This window comes from Triplophysa dalaica, chromosome 24 (assembly GCF_015846415.1).
Source record: "Triplophysa dalaica isolate WHDGS20190420 chromosome 24, ASM1584641v1, whole genome shotgun sequence".
NCBI lineage: Eukaryota > Metazoa > Chordata > Actinopteri > Cypriniformes > Nemacheilidae > Triplophysa > Triplophysa dalaica.
Window position 1 is genome coordinate 9,255,415 of NC_079565.1, and position 21,336 is coordinate 9,276,750.

Below are 21,336 nucleotides of genomic sequence, written 5' to 3' on the forward strand. Positions count from 1 at the left end.
AGAATGAATAAACACTACGATATACAGACTGGATCTCATTTAAAATGTACGTGAACGCGGATGACTCATGTAACTTTAAAAACCCCGTCAGGCATCCGCATCTTTTCATCTCTTTCACTCAATTGAAGGGAAACAATGGACATAAAACAAACTCTCAAACAAACAAGTTATTTCCCTCCCTGCAGTTAAACAAAAGCAATCTATAGATGCACTCCGTCCCATTAAATGAAGGGAGTATACAGACAAACCCAGAGCATTAATGCGGAAAATCAGCAAAATGAGGACGTGCGCGCAAGGTTCAAATTACCCACGATGCATAGCTTAAAGAAAAGGCCCCGACGTTTTAATGAGCGTGAGATGGGAGATGCGAATCCAAGAGACATGCCTCAATAAAACACTCATAACGGTGTCCTCAAATAGCAGCGGCTCATTGCGAAGCGTAATCTTTTTAACATCAGCGAGGGCACGAGAAATAAGCCGGGGAAAGATAAGAGAACGGGAAATGCGCTCCGCGGATTTTCCTTCCATTTGAAATAAGTCTATTGTAATTTCAGTGGAACGAAAAACAGTCATAAATTTGAGGAAAACAATATCCTCTTTTTTACGCAACTTTTAATTTAATACCTCCCCGAGGGCCTGCTGTGTGCCACGGTGTTTGTTTTGTGATGTTGGTTTCCCAAAATGACTGCTGGAGTGTTTTTATGTTCAATTCTGCGGTTCCACAAATGAATCCTTCGTGTTTATGTGCAGTCATCTCGATGAGCATTGGTTATGATAATCTGAATAAGATCTGAATAAGATTAAAGGGATAGTTCACACAAATATCAAAATGTTGTCATCATTTATTTATCCGTGTGTCATTCAAAACCTGTATATGATGCTTGTGGAACACAAAAGAAGATATTTTGAGAAATGTCTCAGTGGTTTTGTGTCCATACAATGGAAGTCAATGGGGGTCAACATGTTACCAACATTCTTCGAAATATCTTCTTTTGTGTTCTGTAGAAGAATGAAAGTCATACAGGTTTGAATGACATGATGAAGATTAGAAAATGAAATCATTTTATTTTGGGCGAACTGTCACTTTAAATGTCAGGAGAGGGAAATCTGGACATTCTGTTAAATTTATAAACCAAAAATAATTCATCATTTTTTGTGACTTTCATAAAAGTCATAACTGATCTCAAAGAAACAACATAAATGTAGCCTTTGCACTCATGATATTTGACGTATAGACTTCAGCTCCACCATGACTTCCTCTAATAAAGATGCAACAATAACTTCCATTCTAGTAATGGCTGGACTACACTTCAAGACTTTTAAAATCTGAACAGATTATTACTTGCAGACTTTTGAAAGTTTCATATAGAAACACACTAACTGATCAAATCTGAAGACTGGCACAGACTGTCTGAAACAAGTCCAGAATGAAAATCTGAGCGAAACTCTTGTAGTGTATTTTAGCCTTAAGAATACACGTATCCGTTCTTTTGATTTGCTAAACCCCACAAAACCATGAACGCTGAGGTGAATATAGCACCTCTAAACCCTTTTCAATAGGTTAGCACAATGGATTACAGGCCATTGCGTTGATTGACAGCTATTGTGTCCGCATGGAAAACTATCTGAAGGATAATCTATTGTAACGAGCCTTAGGCAATGTCACATGCAGAGAATATCGCAAGAGGAGAAAATGGCAACTCGATCAATGTCAGCGCGTTTCAAATCCGCACGGATAATTACTACATTGAGCCACTTCACTAGCTAAATCTGTATTACGCACAACTGGATTCCACCGCATGTTGGGCTTCGCACAGGTGTGTTGCCTTCATACGTGTTTGCAAGAGGAGAAAATTAAAGGTACAGTTCACCTGAAAATGTTATTGACTCTTATTCACGTATGGTGTATTATAAAAGTATTTTTCAGCAATTATTTAAGTCTTATGCACTATTAAAGTCTATGCACTGTACGGACACAATGGGGTCTATGCACACAAGGCGATGATGACTTTGGCTAAAATCTCAGCCAGCTAATACAATTACGCTCTCATAGCATTGAGGTAATTTTACACCAAGTAATAATGATGCGTTGAGTAAGAAAACGTTCACATTTTAGTGAACAGACAGCAATACGGCTGAACATTGTTATATGCCTTTGTCATCATCCCACGACTAAGTGCATTCATAGCCTAAAGCGATTCGTTCTGGTTGTCGATGTATGACAAATTTCTGAATAATTTGAATAATACAATTTCATTGTTATCCTATGTGCATCTTGAATCGACCCAGTGGAAAAACATGCCGGATGTAATCGAGCTGGCTGAGATTTTAGCGGAGGTACGTCATTGCTCAGTGTGCATATACAAGCAACCAAAACCAACACTGTAATTGATCAATCAGGCATTTCAGAAAGTCATGAAACGAAAGATAATTACAAACAAAACCCATTCATATATGCCAAGCAAGGCAACATATTCATATTTCAAAGTTGATATTAGCTATTTCAACAAAATATCATACCGTGTAGCTTTTTGGGAAAACGTAACGGATATTTCTTTCACTTGGGCCGGATTCCTGTGTCCTTTTAACACAACCACTTGACATCAAAATCTGACAGCAAACCTTTGCAGCAAATCTCAACATATGCCACGGACATGCTGAGAATGTGTCTAACAGTGTGCTGTTTTAGTAATCCTGGCTTCTCTTGGCAGTTGCGCTAATGAGCTGTGGACACATTTGTATGCAAGAACAGACAGTGAAGCGACAGTTTGTAGACCACCACTGAGGTCATCAGCATTATGGGCACCATACTGGCCCGAACCGAGAAGAAGTGAGATCTATTTATGGCCTTTTATCAGTGGCAGTCCTATGGGTCATGTGTGATCATTCGGCTCTATGTATCTTATAATGAGCATCTCTTAAGAAGAGTGCTTGTTTTATTTTCTTCAGACCACCAAGGACAGTGGGTAATATATAGTTACATCCTGCACTGAATACTTTAATACAAGTTTTGAGTTATTTCTCGTTTTTCTGATTTTGATAGTTTTAGGTATGTTTTTCAGTAAGAACTTTAAAGATATAAACTCACCCGCTCTGCAGACTGTGCCGTTCCGAAGAAGATAGGTATGAAGGCCAGCCAGATGATACACGTTGTGTACATGGTAAATCCAATGGGCTTGGCCTCATTGAAGGTCTCCGGCACTCCCCTGGTTTTGATTGCATAAACAGTGCACGTGACCATCAAAAGGATGCTGTAGCCCAACGAGCAGATGAGCGAAAGGTCCGAGATGTCGCACTTGAGCACGCCGCGGGAGTTTCTGGGGTCCTGTGTGCGCTGCTCACCGTAATCCACAATGGTGTGCGGCGGGTCGGACACAAACCACACGAACACGCCCATTAACTGAACTGAGATCAAGCTGAAAGTGATGACCAACTGGGAAGCGGGACTGATGAAACGCGGGGCCGCCACCGAGCACTTTCCCTGCTCGAAGATCCGATGGATGCGATTGGTTTTGGTGAGCAGAGCAGCGTAGCTGAAGCACATGCCGAGGCCCAGGAAGATCCTCCGGAAGGAGCACACGGCCACTCCGGGCGCCGCCATCATCGGGAACGTGATGAAGTAGCAGAGGAAAATTCCGGTTAGAAGAACGTAACTCATTTCCCTGCCTGAGGCTCGTACGATGGGCGTGTCGTTGAAGCGGACGAAAGTCACCACCACGAAGGTGGTGGCGAGGATTCCCAGGATGGCGATGAAGATGGGTACCACGGCCCAAGGCGAGTGCCACTCCAGCTTTATGATAGGGATGGGCTGGCAGCCGGTGCGGTTTCTGTCGGGACGCTGCTCGTACGGGCACAGCTGGCACGTGAACTCGCTGGCCTGGTACTGGTAGCCCTCGCAGCGCTCGCAGTGCCAGCAGCAGGGGACGCCCTTCACCACCTTTTTCCGCTCGCCCATCTGACAGGGCAGACTGCATACAGATATGGGCACAGCAGGGTCTTCGCTTGCCCAATTCATGGCATCAATCTGAAGAGACACATCAGTATTTTAGGCATTTACATTATTTCTATATTCAAATATCACAAATACAAGAGCATTAAATGAATAAGAAAAGCAAATAACATAATGTGTCATAACATAACAGCATACAGTAAAATATCAACACAACATAGAAAGCATTCTGTCAACACAATACAATAAGACACAAATCAATCAAATATTTTAATATAGTGACATGACATGAAGCACAAAATAACATACAGTAGCGATTAAAAACAACCACACAATGCAGAACACAACACAAAGTCTCATTACACAGGAACATAATATAGGATCACACACCATAACTTAACATAACACAAAACAAAACAATACAACAATAACATAGAAATTCACAACACAATAAAATGCATTAGATAAAGTAACAACACAACACAACTGTAACTTAGCAAGTCACAATACAACACAATTTTAGACAACAAAAGATAGCAACGTAAAACATAGCATAACCCAACACCACACAACACAATCCAAAACACAACAGTAACTTAGCAGTTTACAACACAACACACAACATAAAATAAATTCATAGCGCAACAAAAATAATATAATATGGCATAACACAACAAACACAGCATAACTGTAACAGCAATTTACAGCACAACACAACATAATTGCAACATAGCGATTCACAACACAATGCAACACAAAACACATCGTAAGATAGCAACATAAAATTACATCATAACAACATAACACAGCATAGCACAACACAACACAGCACAGCACAACACAAAATATCATAAAATAGCAACACAACATAGCAACATAAAATAACAACATAGCACAACACAGCAGTAAAAGCATTTCACAACACAACAGAATGCAAAAAAGCAACATAAAGGTAAAATATCAAAACAACGTAATGTGGACATATTATTCTGTCTATGATATTATTACCATATCATTTCTGAGGAGCAGAAATAACTTTAAAATGAACTCTACGGGTGTTAATTCAACACCAGCTCTTTCACAGTTAAACTCCATAATTAGCATGACAAACGTCTAAAACAAACACTAGTATCAACAACCATTTCATTATTAGCTTGTAATATGTAGAAATGTCACTCCTTACATTTAAATGCAGATGATCCGTCCAGTGGCCGATGATTCTGTACTCAGCTGACCTGTTAGTGTTCTGATACTGATAGATGTCATAGCGTCCAGGTGCGTCTCCATTCTCATTAAACACAACGGGGGTCTTGGCGCTTCCTGTCCAAAGAGATACAGCAAAATTGTGATTATCTGTGATTATTTCTCTATTGTTTGCCACACTGAATCAGACGCCCACGGCTACGTAATCTCCCGCGGCCGAGAGGAATCTGTAAACACATCAGACACCGCTTGAGACATGAAAGCGTCAGGGCTTTCGCGTAAACAAAATATGAATAATGTTCCCGATTCATTCAACCAACAAGGTGAATAAATTACAATCAACGATAAGCTAAAAATGAAATCAGCTTCGTATTCCAAACAAAACAATTCGCCAAAACGAAGCGTGAGGATCTTTCATTTGTTATCTGTTATTATACAAAATCATTCCATCATTATGAAGCCTTGGCGAGCGTTCTCGGGCCTGCAGGAGTTGTCTCAGATGAACAATTTCAGTGGCATACAGAGCAGCCCCTGAAGGGGGGAGAGTTTGTATCAAATGAGCGTCTCTCGAGATAGGGAGTCATGCATTATTAAAACACCTGCATAGAGTCAGACATGGAACTCGCCTGCAGGACTCCACGGGAAATGCAGCCTACCTCTACGACGCACCTCGAGCCACAATATAATCAGATTACTCATTTGGAGTTTCGCGCTTTGCGTGCATGCGGTATTATCTGTGGAGTTTTAGAGCGCATCAAATGAGCCAATTAATTGACAAGGTTAGGGCTTGTGGGCAACGTGAGATGACTAATAAAACAAATCGACAATTGAAGTTTACCCTAAACAGTTCTGCTGACTTTTCAAAAGTCCGCGGGACAGTGATGAAGCACTTTTTGTAATTGATGCTTTATTGGCATATGATCAAATGATGGAGCCAGCCCCAAAGACACACGTGGATGTTATGCATTATAAGGAGCCGGTTTAGCAACCTGGATTCAGTGGTCAAATGATGCTGCACTAAATAAACGTAACAGTCTTTTGCACATACATCTACATCACGTTGAAGATATATTCAAATTGTGTTATATGCACAGATTGCCACCTGATTTACATAATTCCTAAATAAGGGGCTAAAAGTTTTAGCACCTGAAATTTTGTATTCTGTAATTTTCCGGCAGCTAGGGAGCCAGTTATTACAGTAAAATAACAGTTTGTCATGTAAAACAAAGTTTTTTGTGTTTTTCTTTGACTTTTTCTTTAATTTAACAGAAAAAATTATGTAAAAAAATATGTGAAAATCAGTCAAATATTTGCATGTAAAATTTATGTTTTTTACATCATACATGAAAAACCTGTAAAAGGTAACAGGAAAATTCTGTAAAATTACAGTGAAAGCTATCAAGGGCTATTATTGACTAGTTTAATTTTTCCTTTACTTCCTATAGTGTTTCCTATAATAATATAATAATAATAATATAATATAATATAATCCATAATAATTTTTTTTTTTAATTAAATTAAATAAACAAAATTAAATAATATAATATAAAATAAACAATAAAAACAACTATTAAATAAAACACAATAAAAAAAGAACTTACAAAAGAGGAATATAAAACAAAACAAAACAAACTAAAAATAAAATAAAATAAAAAATACTTCAACACGTAGTTCTATGCACACAAATGTACAGTATAATCCAGTGCAAGTCGCTTTGTTCAGCTCAAGATTTTTCATGATTCTTTTACTCCCTGTTTCTGTCTACTGTCCTTTGAAAGGTAAAATGACAAAAATGTCATTTTAAAATTAATAAAGCACTTATAGAGAAGCGGAGAAACAAGCACTGAGAATCAATCACTCAATTTACATATCTGTGAAATGCCTCTGTTAAAATAACTTCAATCGAGAAGCGGCAGCGCCTCTGAACGACAAAAGAGGTGTCACCAGGTGTCAAGCCTCTACATCTTAATGCAGGACACTGACCAACGGTCATTCTCCAATCAACTACATGATTGCCGCCTCTCGTCGACCCAATCCAAAAAGCCTCATGAGAAGACGGAGACAGTTCTACAGAATGATTAGAGGGTGGAGAAGATGCTTTGATTAAGCCAACTTTTGGTTTAATCACAGGTTAGATCCCATCGCCAACACTTGCAATTAGACGGTCGTAATATAAAGTGGTCTGTGGAAAAACAGAACGCGGAGAGGCGACGTTTCGGTAATGATTCGCTCGACTGTAATTTATGCGCAGCGTGTAGGCACAAGTTTCGACTTGATCCCTGCATTACTTTCCACAGAACATGCATTGCAAATCTCATCTGCGGTGGAGTGAATCATTTTTGTGCACAGCCTGAAGATGTTTGTCATTATAACACACCATGGCTAATATTCGCCATAGACAATGAATCGGCTCGAGCGTGCTGTATTTAAAGAGAACAAAGGCAAACCAAACCAGTTCGTCTGGGATTGAAGATCAAACACGTGAATCATGGCGGCATATGCCATGTGTTGACTTTTTGTGCATCACACCTGTGAGGTCATTGCCTGGCATCTTCGTTTGTGTTGTTTAATACGCTATGTTCACACAAGCTGTGTTTGTGATTATCAACCGTATCTACAAACAGATGTGACTCACAATCACCTGTTCATACAAGAAGTAACAGGCCTGATTGAAAACTGTCTGTGTAAATGAAATCTAGACACTTTGTTTATAATAATCCTTAAAATAGTTGAGATAACAACTGTAGTCATAGTGAGATTGACTAAAACTACTAACTATCAAGTAATTGTCTTATCACACAGCACGTTTATTAAAAAAGTTAGATAAATAATGTTAACTAACTTTAAATGTCATTGATTATTTGGTGTTCGAGAGACGAGCAAGAACTAATGAGATTTCCAAGTTATTAATATGCCGCCATAATTGAATATATGCCACGGTCACAGACGTACCGAACCATGCTTATAAAGAAGTCACCTAGAAAACATTCTTTTTTTGTACACATCATGGATTCCAACGTATTTGCACTGCTAAAGTAGTTTTTGTCATTTTGAATTCATTGTACAAAATTTGATTTTTATTAGCATTGTCTCCAGCTGAAAAGGTAACGTTGTTGCGATCTTCTATTGGTCAAATACTGTCATTTGATACAAATTTGCAGGTCAGAGTTCATCAAACTTGACCTTTTGGAAGTCAGCAATTTTGCATTTCCAATTTTTCTACATTTGCGTGCTACTTTTTCAAGCTTTACAATTTTGAATACCATATAGAGATAATATGAAAACATTTTAATATAAAATTATTTGTTTGTGTTCAGCTTAAAAAATAAAGCGTTTCATCGGACGCGATTGGTGGGACTCCATGTAACTTCCGGTCATGTTTGGCTAGTGTCTAATAATATATTTATAACTATATATATAACTATAAATATATAACTATTTATATTTAATTTAATTTATATTTATATAAATTTATATTATTATTTTTTCGTATGATGATTGTTTTAAATAAAGACTTGTTGAAATATGTTGTATGTTGATTTTGTTAAATAAAAAAATGTTGAATGGGTCCTGTAGTTACGTCGCATTTAAAGAAACCGTATGGTACACTGCCATCAATCAGTTGAGTTTGGTATCGCAGTCTAAATTAAAAATATTGGCGAGACAAGTTAAGCCAAGTTACAGTTGTTCTCGTCTTTTTTTGCTTGTTATAAGAGATAATCTACAGGCACTGTATTGTTTGTAAATGTGTACCCGAAGTTAGGTCAGTCCACCACAGTCCATTTATTTGAGTGTGAACAGAATCGTATGAACCACTTTCAAACAAGACCATCAACTAAGTAACCCTGTTGTGTGTTAACCCAACTTGGATTGGCGGTTGATACACTGAGGACTCAAAGAATGGATGCATGCAGAAGTCTCAGTCTTTTTTAATACAACCAGATAGACAATTCGAAGCAGACTTCTTTTGAACTGCTAGCTCTTAGTTAATTTCCTGCGAGGGAAACACCTTCAACATCTCTGTGGACACGAGGTAGATTCATACTAATAGCTATTTGATGGAGATCATGTTCAAGTGGTGTGTTCGGCAGCTCTCTTATGGTAAAAGCTAACCTCATCAACACAAGTCGAATGCTCAAGACACTCTCTCCATTTGAAATAAGGCCCGAGTGAACGGTAAACAAGATGGTTTTTGCTCTGAGAAGGGCTTTCAGTCATGTAGAAGCCATGAAGGGTCATTTCTGTAGGGTAAATCTCTACAATACTATCAAGCGGACATGGACTGCTGCCAAGAGTGATGTGTAACAACATCACAAGAAACCTGTTGCCACCGGCGCTGTGGTTTCTGCCAAAAGTAAAAAACTGAGTTAAGCCATTTCGTTTCAATTGGATTAAAAAATGTTTCATCTTCTGAGCTGTTTGTTCCCATATGAAATGTGGTCTCATAAAATCGCCGTAAGGTTGGTTTCAATGAAATTTTGGGAAGCCAATTCATTCAAGCAGTACTGTGGTATGTACAACTTATACAACTCTTTCAAATGACTTGAGTCTGCACCAAGACCTTCAGACTCCATAGTAACTTTATACCGTGCGATACCATTCTCTATGTTCTCCTAACTCAATATCTTGACGTCTGATCTAGTTTGATACAGTCCATATTGGGAGGAAACAGACAAAGCCTTAAATGAGATTAAAGACATGCAACGGAATTCTTAACATGCGTGAAGTTACATGTTAACCATTCAACACAGCATGAATACCGTCTGCACTGGTTTTGTCCTCAGCACAGATTATATTCATGATAGGTTGTCAGAGAGCCTGACGGCAAAGCACGTTTGTGTCAGGAACAAATGAACGGAGCATATGCCCTGTCAAGAGGTTAATTCTCCATTTAATAGTGATTGCCATCCAGTGACGGTGATGCCCTTCTCCAAGAAAAAGAAAAGGCTTCACGTATTGCAAAGAAGACCCAGACGCCCCCGAAATCCCCCGCTTATTGAACTCATCTGCCATCATTGATTTTTTTGCTCTTTATAAAGACAATTAGCTGCCAACATGCTCAAGTGTACAATGTTCCTGTTCCTGTCGTCTATTTATTCAACCGTTAACCAGCTATTTATTTCGTTCTCACAGATGCTGAGAATCTAATGCAGAATCGATAATAAAGATTCACACGATGAAATCTTTCCAGGTCGGCAATGTAATCTTGCTATTAATGCAAAGTGATCTTACTGGATATGTGGAATTCTATTCCACATTGAATTTTTGAAGCTTACCAGCCCCTGGTTTGCTACTTTCATTGTCTTCCGGTACAGCTAACAAAAACACATTCTAAGATTGTATTCCCGTTTCAATATGAAAACGTAATTTTAGAATGTTTTAAACGTTCCACTAACATACAAAGGGATAACGTTCCGTCAACGTATTTAGAACGTTAAGCTAGGAAACATTATGTGACAAAATGCTCTTTTAATGTTACTCCAAGAACATTCTTTGAACTTTAAGAAAACGTTAAGAGAACGCTTGCCGAAGTATAAATAATGTTCATTGTTAGCTGGGTTGTTATACCTAAGAAATATATATATATTGAGTTTCTTTCACAGCTTAAGATCGTTTTGTATGTAAATGTTATTTTTGAATGTTTTAAGCGTTCCACTAACAGACAAAGAAATAACATTTTTTTTTACTTTAAGAGCACGTTAAGAGAACGCTAGCGAACGTTCCCTGTTTGCTGGGATGATGTGTATAAGGAAAAAACATATATGAGTTTGGAAAAACGATGTTGAGTTTTTAGTGATCTACATATTTAATTAAGCGACTCTAAATATAGACAACTACGTCACAAGGGGTCACTATGACACATAGACATGTTCCTCATGTAAAGCAGTAATGACTACTGAACATTTAATGTGGTCATGTCCGAAATGTCTATTTCGCAGCTATGCTATGCTTTCAGTGTCCTAACACAAATCTAAAAATAAGCATATGTCTGAAGTCACTCAAGTGCATCTGATCGACTTGGCAATTGCCCGCTGGCAACAGTAGCTCGCATGGCTCTAACATGAAGGTCTTGGATATGATTCTCAACACTCCAGATCTGCTGCTTTTGTTATTGCCTTGATAAGGATCTTGAACTTGTTTTGCACGTCTGGCACACATATAAATTCCACAATCATCCGTTTCATGCATGACAACATATATGCACAAATACACAAACGCGCATATCGTACAAACAATCATAATGAGCGCAAAAGATAAAAATAGCATTTGAAATGCAATTTGCAAATCTGATTAAATGCTACAAATGACATGATGTTGTAACACAAATCCAGCTGAACACAAACAAGATCAAGAGTTTACTGTCACATCACATCACAGAAGAACTTCATGTGCACAGGGTCCATCAGTAATGAAGTTGTTTGTGCAAAAGCGTAAACCCTTCAAGCCACGTTTTTACATTCATTAGTTTGGGTTTTTTTCCTTAAAAAGATCTTGCCTCAAATGTTTGCCTGCCACACTGCACATCCCCAAAACTAGCAGCACAGTCTGACAACTTTGTCTTCAAAAACAAGCTAGACTATATGAATGTAAAGTAGCGGAGGTCTTGAGAATCTTTAAAAGTGAATCCTACTTAAACTTGACGTGCTGACAAAACATTGAGATGCAACATAATCGCCAAATATGACCATATATGTTATTAAAGAACAGCACAGATGGGACTGCATCACTTTTTTTGTGACCGTCTCCTGTCAGCTTCGAACTTGATTGACAAACTCTATTGCAAGATTTCCGTGGTGCCGAGACCTGGAGGGCAAAACACTATTTCAACTTAGCAACCAACATGAGACACTTAGTATCACTGTGGCACAGGCTTGTCAACTTGCCATCTGTTCCAAGTCTTAAATATTTAGAAAGATTTGTCAACAAACGAATATTTTGGGTGCTTGTGATTTACGTACAGCACAAGCCTCAGTGTTTTAATCAACAAAAATAGTCTTGTGCAGAATCGCTACCCTTACACCAACAGAAGAGATGAAAATGTCCAGACAGGTATGTATTTGGATCTGATTCTGAAACTCATCAATGCCATTGGCAACATAAATTAAAAACTTAAGAAGAACAATTACTGGCGTGCAGGAGAAGTCAAGACTTGTTTTGCCCACCAAGTTGGTGTTTCTTTAAGGTTGTGACATCATGTAATCTCTATCATTAATCCTGTAACAGGTTTGAGTTTAATCATACGAAATTAAAACAAATTCCAAAGCCACCTTTTGCAAAATCCATTTAATGCTTTACGTGTCTAGCACGATGTCTGTGAATGGCCTTCATTTGAAGGCTTTTTTCCACAGTAAATAGTTTTGTAGGCGTAGGTGTATGCATTTGTCACATTTTTTGAATTGATCAGCAGGTTGTAAAGGTTTTTGGTTTGCTAAAACTGCTGCACTGTACAGATGAGAGCCATTGTTATATTCATCAAACATTACAGGAAAAAATGCACCAAACAAGGCGCACCAAACGAATACTGTATGTCAGGCTGCTAATTTATTCATTTCCCACTGAAATCGACATCAAGCAGATTGAGCAAGTATCTATAAATGTTTGACCAAATGGCTCATCATAATAACCGCAAATAGAGGAATTCATTTAGTCATTTAGAACTTATCGCCGCTTTCTTTGGAAAGGCCTGCCCAAGAGGCCATATGACTGACAGGTAAAGCAACCAATCACGTTTCGTTTTGTGCCGCGTCATGTTTAGAAATGTTGCCGTGGAAATGTCCCCAATGTCACAGACCGATGTACATTCACGAACATGTCAAAAGTTAACAGAAACAACAATGATTATACATGTATGCCATGAAATTCGCATACTTTTAAGAATTGAGCGTTAGTCAATCGTGATGAATTCTTATAGCCACCATTGTAAACACGACAGCTTACTTCTTAGATCAGAAGGCTTTGTTGTTTCCAAGCGGACCATTACAGAACGTGACACGCATGTCTCCCGGAAATCCTGTGAAATTTATCCAATTAGATGACGACTACGAATGTGCTGAACTGTTTTCCAGAAAAGTGTGCCATATACGTTCAGCTAACGGATCGTCCGAGGCTGAGACTACGATTCATTAAACTCTGGAAGTAATTTGAAGAGAATACAAATACTTATTCACAACTTCAATGAGTCAGATGATATTGAATTGAGAACTGGACTGTGGGAGATTGATCTACTTTTTCATTCAAATAGTGACATATTCTATGCATGGTATTGGGTACTTTTAATTCATTTAAAATGGCGAATAGCTAGAAACGTAAAAATGTATTCAGATTTTTATGGTGGAAAACAATGCTTGTCTGTTGTGTCAGAAAACTTTTAAACTCAAAGTTGGCAATACCCAAGAAAACCAATTATAAATCATTTTGAGGAATCTGATGCCATGGGTCAAAAACGATCAAATTTATACAGTAAGTTGATTTTTCTCAGTAATATTTCCACATAATTGCGTAGTTTTATTCCAAAATTTCTAAATCTGAATTTTATTTCAACTTTTCTAAAATGTCAACCAACACATTTCTTCTTTAATATCTTGTTTTGCTATCCTGTTACAGTTTTGTGAATGCAGTTCACAATCTTCCCAATAAAAATTGTAACTCGGCTACATTTTGTGTAAATCATGAAAAGGTCTAACAAGAATAAAATTAACATTTGCATATCACAGACTCTAACACCGCGCCAAAACCCAAAGGATTTGAGAAGTTAGTAGAGCTTGGCTTTATATGAGAAGATATGAGAAAGCAGAGGAAGATAGTGACCGTCTGCATAAATCTTTCTGATCACCCTAAAGAAAAAGAAGAATATGTGAAACACTGAACAAAGCCAACGCTGAACTCCTTAAAAAGGATGTCATTTTTAGAGAAGATCACTCGAAACGGTTCAGCAAGAAAAGGCTTTGCATAGAAGCATTAGGAAATGTGATGCACTTAAAGGAAACACAAAATGAAACAGCATGAAACATTTTCTTAAAAGAGACACGTGTGTTTGTGGATGAGGTGAAGAGTTGAGAAGTTCAATAGAGACGTTTTTTTCTTCTTCTGTGGAACAGGAACACAAACCATCTTTAAACTGCACTTTTCATACAATTTCAGAAAAGGAACGGCAAGACATTTGAAGGATGTAAAAACCTAATCATAAAATAATCAGATTTGAGTTTGAGAATCCACCATTCAGTTCAATCAGAGGAGAATAAGATGTTCCTCACCGTTAAAGCTGACGTTTCTGATGTATCCCAGCAGCTCCTTCCCATCGATGTTGCTCATGCGGGGGCAGAGGCCCGGAAACCCCGAGCAGAGATCTCGATGCATCCGGTGCAGCGCGTGGGCCATGGCGTACACCGCATCCATCACAAACTGCACCTTCCCTTCCTGCTCGTAGCTGGAGTCCCTTCCGACCTTCTCCAGCCCTGCAAAGAGACGACATGAAGTTCAGACTGAAGCTTTGCATATTTCCTTCGTTTGCATCTTGTGAGGGTTAAGGGGGGGGTTTGGAAGGTGCGATTGAATTTAATACAGAATTAGTTTTTGCACAAACCTGCAAAGTTAACTGAGCTGACTGAGTTTAATTTCAAATCTTTTGCTGTTTTGGGGTAGAGGCGTTCATTTAAATGTAAGGTTGTTTCATTTGCAAAGCATTTCAGAGAGTTTGTAGCGCAATTTGGAGCGTTCAAAAGCATGCCAAACTCATTTACACAATGCCTCAATGCCTGATGATAAATTCATGGCATGCTCCGTGGTAATTTGTTTATTAGCGCTGACTGGAATGACCTTTTCACAGAGGTTAGCTGGAGAAAACAACAAAAAGAAAACAAATTCAGTGCAAAGTGACCATGGCGTTTTATTACTTCCTGGCCAAGTCTAAACATTTGAACCAAAACGTGGAACATTAGTTCAGTATAAGTAAACCAAAGATAATAGATAATAACAAGATTTGCCACTGCTATTCCTATGAATGGGGAGGAAACACAACTGTCAATATAGCCTGTTCTAGCAATGGAAGTCCCACCTTCCAGTAAAAAGAGCCAATCGAAAAACTGACGATTCTCTGAGGGCGGGGCTCTACACAGAGCCTAATGAGGTGCTTGGTAACCTGTACCTATGCGGCGCACTTAAAGCGACCTTGAAATAAATTATTTTAAGCGTAATTTAAATTTAAAATACGAAAGTTATGGTACAGTCGATGTCTGATTTAATTGGTGGTCAAAAATATGCAATTTTCTTATAATTTTTGCCTGTGAATTAAAAAAATCTGCCAGTGCCAGTGCCATGGCAGAGCTGAAAATGGCTGATTAATCTCCATTGAAGTTTGTTAGTGAATAATACACTGAAAGACGGCAAACGTGCTTGAACTGTTGATAAAGCCCCCCTCAGCGTGAAACCAGCCCCCCTCTATAATATTTGAAGTAACTGCGATGCTCCGGTACCTCCCTCTCCCCATTTACGTTAAATCCGACAAAAGAGAGCTTTAAAAATCTGTCTGTAATGAAGGGGCATGTTAACAGGTCCAGCAAGAGTACTCGCTCATTGAACTTGTCAGGCTACAATTTATACAGACTCATTTATAAAGAATGAAATACAATGCACCCCTCCGTGGACCTCGCTCTACAACTCAACCGAATGAGAGGCTTTTACGTCACCATGGGGAGCACTTTCTGATGTTGTTGGTGTAATGGATCACCTGAGGTCAGGAGCATTAAGGTGATCTCGTGCACAGTATCTTTTAAGAACAAAGCTACTTTGTCTCGAGCAGAAGGTGGACTTTGAAATTAAAATAAGGCGGCGTGCTGAAACGAAGCCAGCGTTGGCACAGTGTGTCAGACTTAAGATTGTATTGCAACCTGTAAAATGACTGTTAACAGAAAGGCACCGGTTCATTTAGGGTTTTAAGTACATTTTAAAGAATAAAGATTATATATATATATATATATACCACTTCGCAAGATGCACCTGTCCAATGCTGGTCTTGAACTCTAAACAAATGTTTAAACAAAATAAAACCCAATAGTCTTTCCAACTAGCATCCGTCATTAACGCCCTAGCAACCAAACGAAACATCATAGCAACCAGAACATACACCTTAGCAACTCCGTCGCAATATCATGGAAACCATCATAGCAACGGTGGGTTTCCTCGCACTCTCAAACTTTGTTCAGAGAACACAAAATATGATTGGATATTCATGTTTGAGCACCATACAGTCCTAAAATTGGGTTCATGGATGGCAGAGTGGCAAATCTCGCTGTATCCAGCTAAGCCCAGGCATTCTGTGCAGAGAAAACATCCCAAATCTTAGTCTTTAAATCCGTCCCAGATCTCAAAGCTGTGCAGGTCTGGAGGCATCTGGAGGACAGATCTTCCTTCTTCTTGATGAGTGGCAATACAAAGGACACAGAGCCCGATCATTAAAACAAGCATCTTAATTAAACTTCACTTACGAGGGCTAATTCAATTTGCCCTGGAAGAGGCCAACAAATAATCCGCTCTGTCTCTGTTTGGCTTTACGACAGTTGAATAGCGCTCGGTCGCAATTAGATGAGAAAATTAGATAAATGACAAATTAATTACGTCGAATTTCTTTCATGATGAGATTAATAAAGCAACATAACAGGAACGGCATCCTAAGCTGTTTCGCCGCTGACAGACGGAATACATTTCCATTAATAGACTGTGGTTGTAGCCATAGTTGTTTATCATACGTGTTCAGATTTTGTCCTCATGATGGTGATAAATTGACAGAATGGACCGTAACTGCGGGGCAGATTTTGTTGCACTATAACTTAAACATTGAGTGTATTTGAAATTGTATACTAAAGCAAAAGTGACTATGGGATAGTAAGGGTATGGGATAGACAGGGACAGTTCACCCAAACGTGAAAATTCTGTCATCATTTATTCACCCTATTGTCGTATCAAACATGACCTTCTTTCATCTGCAGAACACTAAAGAAGATATTTTGAAGAATGTTAGTAACAGCAGAAGTGCCCATTGACTTGGTTTTTGTGTCATACAATAGAAGTTAAGGGGTACCGCCCATTGTTTGGTTACCAACATTCTTCAAAATGTCTTTTGTGTTGTTTGGAAGAAAGTCATACAGGTTTGAAATTGGGTGAGTAAATGATGACAGAACTTAAATTTTGGGGGAACTATCCCTTAAAAATAGTGCACATTTTCCATGAGATGCACAATAGAACTTACAATCTTACAATAATCGGGCTAAAGAAATTGAACTAACTTTACTTCTTTGATACTCTCACGTGTCATTAATGCAAAGCTATATTTCTATTATCAGTGGGAATCTAGTACTGTGTGCAGCACACCATTCTGTACAGCCATTGTGTTGAGAATAATAAAACGTCTCTTTTGATTTGGATGATTGTAAGAGGCTTACAATATGACGGCAATAACAATTTTCAAAACAGTTCTCATTAGAAGTAGATGGATTTCTGCAAGTGTTCTGTAATGAAATAAACCGCTAAGTAGGACCGTTTAGAACCAACACATTACCACTTAAAAGTGTCTGCAGTCAACACTAATACATTTTATGGGTTGTCAAATGAGCAACATCAATCCAAAATTGGAGTTTTTCATCGCTTTCATACTCCTTGCGACGATGAAGATGATGAACCCCTAATGGTGGTTTTCAGTAGCGGTGATAAATCATCAGATGCACTGCATGGTTAACAGCTGTTCATCTAAGTGAGATGTAATAGCTTGATCTGATACACTGGGACACAATCGCAGCTGAATAATATTTGTGCCAAAGAAGTGACTGCCGAGAGTCGGTCAATAAGATTACAGCTTGCCAGATTGATAAAGCGCTTATGTGTTGTACACAGTTGTGTTGTTCCCGGTAACATAAACATACCTAACAATACTATACTAGCCGAAGTATCACGATACCAAGTAGTATCACGATGCTGTGTCATGTTCACATTTGAAATTTACAAAACACTACATTTGTATTTACTATTGTCAACTGTAGTATACTGTACACGACAATATAATACCTGTGTGGCTTTACGAATTGTTTTATTAAATACTCAAATTAAATTTCACTTCATTCATCACGTTTATTGTACTAGTTAAAAATAAGACAACAAAACAACCGTCATTTGCTTAATCATCACGTTTAATAAAATTATTTAATATATATTATATTTAAAATAAAACTCCCCTGTTTATCTCATTCATTTAATCTGCATGTTCTTTAAAAGTAGAAAATAACTGTCAACAAGAACAAACATAAGTGTGTATAATCATACATCCGTGGCATTAACGGTTATGAACTGAGTGAAGAGTGAACGAATATGAACTGTGTCCCGCACTATTCTACGCCATTTTGTAATATATATAGTGTGAGTAGTGCGTTCACATTGAAAATTCTAAAAAATTTAAGGTAGTACCCGGATGATGCACTTTTTCGACCGAAAATATGAAGTGTGGAACTGTGGACACTTCGCTCACTCAACGGTCGCAGTTTCGCTTACGTAGCGGAATGGATGCAGGGCTATCAGACGCTGCTCAAGCAAAACTCTCCTGCAGAGTGACAACGCTTCAATCTGACGATGACTAAAGTAATGCTTGGCAAAACAGATGAAAATTACATCAATGGAACTATGCACAAGTATATTTTTATTCAAACACGTTGTGGCGTGCGATTGACGTCATTGGCGCTCGTCTGGGAAACCGATATACTTCCAGTTAGTGTAAAACCATTTAGTATTCAACGATACTGCTCTTCTGAAATTCATATACTAGATGGTTGAGTGCATACTGCATAGTTTAAGTGCATAGTGTATAGTATGTCATTTGGGACACAGCTTAGGGAATGAAGTAGTTCACTCAGGTTTCGGACACCACTACAAAATGGCGGACACCCGATACAGTGCACTATATAGGATATAGGGAGTGGTTTTACACAGCTATTATCTTGTCCGAGTCATTCAAAACACGGATTAATTTAGGAGAGAAACAAATTAATGGCCACACATGTTTGGCATTAAAAAGAACTGTATAATGCCAAGAATCTACAAAAACAGACATAGTGAGAGCAGAAATGATATTATTTTTAATCAACAAACTCTGTTTAGTCTGTTTTTGGAAGGTTACAACTTTGGTGTTTTACAGGACAAGTTATTACAGAAATGCAAACCGAAAGATATTGCAAATATAAGATATTGAAATGTAAAGTTTATCTTTTTATTTTTTGTTTAAGCTTAAAAAACAACTATTCCTATTTGCAAGGGAAATAATGATTGAATTACTTTTTTGGAAAGTTTATCTTTAAAAACATGGTCTTTAAGTTTATTCAAATTCAGTTGCATGCTAAGTATATCCTATATCATATGGTTCAACTTACCCCCTAACTCGGATCAACTTACCCCTATCATGGGGCAAACTGAGCCACAGGAGCATTTTTTTATAAACCCATATTTTATAAATCATGTGTCATAGATGTGTTCTAATAATTTACTTTGATAGGAAACATCCTGAAATTAGATGAAATACGTTTATTGCGCTTGTGCCTCATTTTGTTTCATCTTGAGCACCACATAGGTAAAACAAAGACTTATCTTACCCCCCCCCATGGGGGTTATGCACATCAGGCTATCAGTGAAAAATAGATCTGTGGTCATGGCTACAAGCTGAGATGATAAAAACATACTGTACATAGTGGCATGGATGAGAATCTTAACTAAAGCATAAAGTTTCTTAAAACTTAAATATAATATGAAAGTTACACAGAAGCGATGGAACAAACAAAACTGTCATTTTTAAACTTTACTCTGACAAAGCCATTCATCGCACTGAGGGCACTGGGGTGACAGGTATCGCCTCATTTACAATCCAATTGACTTTTAGAGTCTGTTGAAATCCTGCCAATGTCAATCTATAGGACATTTCACATTGTAGGGAAGTGAAAGTAGCCTGCAGCTTCTTGTAGCCAACTGAATTTCTATCAATTACATTTTCCTTATTAACCACAACAGTGTGAAGCGACCATCAACAAATGGACATGTGTTATATGAAATGGTGCATCTTGTTGTCTCCAAGGCAGAAAAATTCTATTTCACTGCAGTGGATGTTGCTGCATTATCCCTTTTTTCCAATTAAGGGGGAATTTAAATCAGGCCACGCATTTGCATGCGATGGTAATATTGCCCCGCTTCCTGCCGGGACTGAGGAGGTACAAGGAAGGCTGGCAAAATACTTGGGGTGTTAATAAAGATCTGAGCTTGAAAGTCCACTTATTGAAGACAGCCAATCTGGTTATGTGACCGGATTAAAATTTAAAGACCCCGCTGTGCAAATGACACTTAGGGTGTCATTTGGATCTGCTTCTAACGTTTAAATGATCATGTGTTCGTGTGAAGTATTCAAGTATTCAAGTACGGGATGCATAATTGAAAAAGCTATGATACAGTTGGATCAGAAATTATGAAATAGATACAGTAGTGAAATGAGACTCAAACGATGGCCAGATTCTGTGTAGGAAGAAGATCAGGCTCATCTTAAAAATAAGTTACGATAATGAGAGCATTTCTTGAAATGATTGCGCTGCATAATGAGAACTTTATCTGGTTACCTGACAACATTTTTTCCAAAGTTACATACAGTTCATTACAGTAATTGGCGGCAAGGCCCCCTACAGCAGCCCTGCTTGCTTGGGCCTTGCTCAAGGGCATCATTGGATGTGGAGGTGAGATCAACAATGGAAGATTCAAACCTGAATGGTTGGCATCACTAATCCAACTTCATTATTTGAATGATTAAGCTATTGACATGCCTGGCCTTGATATCGCAAATAAGATATATCACAATTGTTCCATCTAGATAGCAACGCGATTGAAAACAAATGGAGCATTTAAGTCTCTACTGTAGCTTCTCAGATGTTGCGCCAGAGAAAGAGACCTCACAAATCTCACATCTGCCTTGTTTAGAATTTTTAAAGATATATTATGTCACAACAACTGTGATTGAGTTTGTCAACTCAAAGATTTCTCTTCAGATTCCCCCAAAACAATAATATTTGAGGTAGGGTATGTTGTCTACATTAACCTTACTGTATTTCAACAACTGTGTCATATCTGTATCTATTTTTTTTTTACTTAAACAGTTGAACTCAATGGGGGCC

At 38.2% G+C, this 21,336-nt stretch overlaps 1 protein-coding gene across 3 annotated transcripts in view; it reads right to left on the minus strand.

Annotated features, from left to right (window-relative positions):
- The window catches only part of grm8b (glutamate receptor, metabotropic 8b), a 127,478-nt gene that overhangs the window by 11,343 nt on the left and 94,799 nt on the right, over positions 1-21,336 (minus strand). For all 3 annotated transcript variants that reach the window (XM_056739852.1, XM_056739850.1, XM_056739851.1), the window contains exons 7-9: positions 14,407-14,607; positions 5,133-5,269; positions 3,089-4,024 (exon numbers count right to left, since the gene is read on the minus strand). In XM_056739852.1, the coding sequence (XP_056595830.1) occupies positions 3,089-4,024; positions 5,133-5,269; positions 14,407-14,607 (1,274 nt within the window). The remainder of the gene's footprint in view (positions 1-3,088; positions 4,025-5,132; positions 5,270-14,406; positions 14,608-21,336) is intronic.